The sequence below is a fragment of the Halyomorpha halys genome, unplaced genomic scaffold, assembly GCF_000696795.3.
Source record: "Halyomorpha halys isolate HHAL.00 unplaced genomic scaffold, Hhal_1.1 Scaffold245.1, whole genome shotgun sequence".
In the NCBI taxonomy this organism is placed as follows: Eukaryota; Metazoa; Arthropoda; class Insecta; order Hemiptera; family Pentatomidae; genus Halyomorpha; species Halyomorpha halys.
This window is the reverse complement of record NW_027106223.1, coordinates 166,440-170,975: the sequence shown is the minus strand read 5'-3', so window position 1 is coordinate 170,975 and position 4,536 is coordinate 166,440. Positions and strand designations below refer to the sequence as shown.

Sequence of the window (4,536 nt, the reverse complement as noted above, 5' to 3'; positions counted from 1 at the left end):
ATATTTTTACCCAATTTAAGAGGCTGGGTGGACCCAAGGAGAGCTCCAGAACCCACAGGAGTTGACTCAGAACATTTTGTTAGTAAATTAAAATTGGTGAAATTATCTTTCCTACAATTTAATCAAATCTACCTTTCTTATCAACCAATAGCATATTTATTGTTTTTTTTACTACCAATTTTTATCAAACGGTAACCTATTAATAGGCTTTTGGTTGTCAACGATTATAGCTTGATGTAATTTACAGGCAATACTAAGGTAATTGAGATATGATGGCAGATAAGTGTTAAGATGGGAGGGGTACGGCAAAACCTATTATAAAAGTGATCTTAAAAAATTCATAAAATAAAAAAGTATTTATTTCTCTAAGGAAAAGGGGAAGAAGGTCCAGTTAGTGGTCAAAAATAATAGAAAAACTATTTATCAGGCAATACTATTTCGATCCAAATTGAAGTTCTTTATCAGGGCTAAATAAATGAGTCACAAATATTGTAAAGTAAGGTAGGACTCTAAGATAACTTATATAAAATTAAATTTTAAAAGAATGGAATATGGTCCGGGTGCGGTTAAAAAAAACTCAAATAGTAATTCTACTATTTGAGTTTTTTTTTTTACGGCACCCGGACCATATTCCATTCATCTATACACACGGTCAATCAATAATCTTCCATTAAATTTTAAAAGTATAAAAATGAAGGGAGCAAAAATAAAAGAAATATTTAATTTAAAATGAACACAATATTATTAAAAGAAAATAAAGTAATTTCATAAATACAGGAAGTCATATAAAATTAATGGAGTAAATTAAACTATAAATTGAAATAAATAGAATGTTAAGAATGAATGAAACAAAAATGTATCACAGTAAAAGAACATATAGAATGATTGAACAAAATGGAAATTTGATAAATAAAAAATAACAAAAATGTAATATCAATAAGAATTCAGTGATATATCAATTGTGATTAATTAATTATAATTTTTTTTAAAGTAATTGATGTCATATAATTATATATTTTTAAATTGTGAGTGTTTCTTAAGATGGTAAGTTGAAACATAGAACATTTTGTTAATAAATTAAAATTGGTGTCATAATCTTTTCTACAATTGAAACAAATCTACCTTCGTCTAAAATAAATTTGTTATATGAATTATTTTTTACTTAATAATTTGCTTTTATTAAGTATTTTTGACTAATTGACTCCAGTGACACTTTTTTATTTCATTCATTCTTAACATTTATTTCAATTTATATTTTAATTTATTCCATTTATTTTTATATGATTTTCTGCCTTTAATTAATCACTTTATTTATATTTAATATTATTCTATTCATTTTAAATCCAATATTCTTTTGATTTACTCAAATCATTTTTATATATTTTTAAAATTTAATTTCCTATAAGTAATCCTTATCCTTACTTAACAATATTTTTGTCTCGTTTATTTAGCCCTGATAAAGACCTGGAATGTGGGTCGAAATGGAAGTAACTAATAAATAATTTTTCTATTGTTTTTTTACCAACAACCGGACTCTCTTACCATTATAAGTAGTCCTTTTTCTTAAATAAACTAATACTTTTTTATTTTTTAATAAATTTTTAAGATCACTTTTATGATAGGTCTTTTATGATTAGGTCTTCCCACACCGCTTCCATCTTAACACTTATCTGCCACCATACCTCAACTACCTCAGTACTATGGCCGCTGATAGTATCCTAGAACATAAGGCTTCCTCCATTGAATGGCCTTCCCTTTGAATTTCATTAGAGAAACCAAAAGGTTCAACATTGGAGGAATAATGAAGGAAAAAATTATAAATTGATATTAAAAACAAAACAATTTAGTTTTAATAACAATTATTCTTCTTAGAACTGAATTGTTTTATTTTTTTTTGTTTTTTCATCATCAACTTATATCTTTTTATTTCTTATATATTTTTTTTTTTTTCACAGACATTAAAATTGATTACACTAAAGAGGTAATAGGAAGGCAAATTTTAGATGCACCAGACTTTCTATTTTATGATACATTTTCTAGTCTACTCCTTATCGTAAATTTTAATAAGCTATGACACACATATTTTTTAAAACTATTAGAACAAATAACAGCTACATTTTTATCTTCTTGAAACAAAAACCTTCAAGTATGAAAATATTATAAGATTTATTTGAAGTAAAGCTTATAGAGGTGTACTGTTAAGTACTAAAGTGTAATTTCTACCTACTGTCACAATCTATATTATTAAAAGGCATGCTTCTTATATCTCTGAATTGTTTTGGAGTGCCCTAACATTTACTTCTTAGTTAATCAAAACATTCTAAGACTTAATGATTTTTCTGAAGAGTTTTAGAATCTTTTGTTTATTGATAGAAATTTAGAAAATCAAATAAGGATGCTTTGAAACGTTGCCTCTTAAAAATATTTAGTGCTTTTCTTTAATACTGAAGCAATTTATTGTTAACAGTAAACAGGATTATTGGTAGATAACTTCCAATTACTTCATATCTAATGGCATCTTATGGTGAGGTGTTAATGTATTGTACAAGGGAAAATTATGTACGATATATTGCTATAAAGGGATAGATCACTAATTATTTAGTTATTTCAATTCTTAGAAAGCTATTATATAATCAAATAAAGACATTTTTACGATGTTCATAACTTCATGTATGATAAAGTCATGTGATTCACATAACTTTACTGGGACTCACATAACCTTGACACAACAGAGTTCCCTTATACTCAAAGTGATCAGTTGCTTATTTTTATTATATGCAATAAATAATTCCAATGTTTGTTTCAGGAAAAGCATTTTCTGCATCAACTCCTTCATTTTCTTTCCGCTACAATGCTGAAGATGAAGAAGTTGAACAGCTTTACTACACACCTAGTGATTCAGGTTATTATGATATTAATTTTATGAACTTTTTAAAATTTTAACTTATCAAATTTTCTGTTTAGAAGCAATGTATTATTTTGGCTTATCAAATTTTCTGTTTAGAAGCAATGTATTATTTTGGCTTATCAAATTTTCTGTTTAGAAGCAATGTATTATTTTGGCTTATCAAATTTTCTATTTAGAAGCAATGTATTATTTTGGCTTGTAGTATAACTAAAGATTATTAAACATCAAATGGTTCATGTATCTTTGATATTTATAGCTTTTCTCTTTCTTGCCACCTACGATTCTCTAAAAGCTTCCTACTATTAAAAAACTAAAATTATTTTATATATAATCTTTACACTTTCTTAATATTTGTTATTATTGTTTAAATAATATAAATGTTATCCAATTTTAGTCTCAAAACAATTTTTATTTCTTCATAAGTGCGATGTTATGGCCAATTTGGCCATCCTTTTAAAAAATTAAAACTTTTTATTACAGTCAACCTTCTCTATTGTAATTTATCATAATATTTTATCATTGTGATTGAGGATGGCCGAATTGGCCGAAACGTCAGACTTATAAAGAAATAAAAATTGTTATAAGACCAAAATTGGATAAAATTTATTTATTTAAAGAAAAAAAATTAGTATAATGTAACCAACATTTAGGGCCAGTTCCATCAATCTGTGGTAAAACTAAGATTTGTATTACTTAGATTTTTCCAAGAGTTAAGTAAAACTTAGCAACCTGTTTCTAGTTTACAGTTTTGTTAACCAGGTTACCTGAAACTGAGATAACTGCCTGGTTCCGTAATTCCTATCGCTAATGTTAGAAATTGTGGATCCAATTAAATTTAAAATTTATTCAACTGCCATTTTTGGCAGTCGAAATTGCTGAAAATTTCTTAATCTGACGAGTATAAAAAATGATTTGGTTGAAGACCGGCTACATATTTTATTTTTTATTATTACCTGAGCAACTAATTTTTTTAAGTATTTATCATTTCTCTGTCTATCTCGATCAAATCCATTTTATTGAATTTGGAAAGAAACGAAATAATACTATGCACCTTTGCTATATAACAGATCCAACTTCAACTATGGAAGATTCCTTGTGTGGTTACCTAAATAAATATAGATTTCCTCTAGATCTCAGTCTAAATTGGTTAGCTTACCGCCAGATTTGAAGGTTAACTTTTCTGGTACAACGAATAATTATTGATTTTAATATGTATATGTATATATAGTTGACTGTAAAACTTAAATATAAGAAGATGGTTAGGGTTGCGGTAAAAAAAAGAAGAACAAATAGTTTATAACTATTTAATGTCCCATGTTTCGCCCCACTTTGCAGGGCTTTATCAGGGCTAAAAAGATACAAAAAAAAAACTAAGAACATTACAGCAATAAGATACAATTAAGTAAATTAAGCTAGGATAAATATTATGTAAAAATAAAGTGATAAAAAAATTATATATAAATAAAAGGAAGGAAGACATATATAGTATTAATATAAAATAAACAATGATAAGAATAAAAAAATAAGTAACAATGGTTAGAATAAAAATTTTTAAAAAATACGTAAAATATACAGTTAAAAAAGTACAGGATACGTTCATAAAAACAAAATAGATAAATAAAAAATAA

At 26.0% G+C, this 4,536-nt stretch overlaps 1 protein-coding gene across 3 annotated transcripts in view; it reads left to right on the top strand.

The window, feature by feature from the left end:
• Positions 1–4,536, top strand: part of LOC106680140 (testis-expressed protein 2) — a 68,925-nt gene that overhangs the window by 4,276 nt on the left and 60,113 nt on the right. For all 3 annotated transcript variants that reach the window (XM_067044593.1, XM_067044592.1, XM_014419651.2), the window contains one exon: positions 2,807–2,902. In XM_067044593.1, coding sequence (XP_066900694.1) covers positions 2,807–2,902 — 96 coding nt within the window. The remainder of the gene's footprint in view (positions 1–2,806; positions 2,903–4,536) is intronic.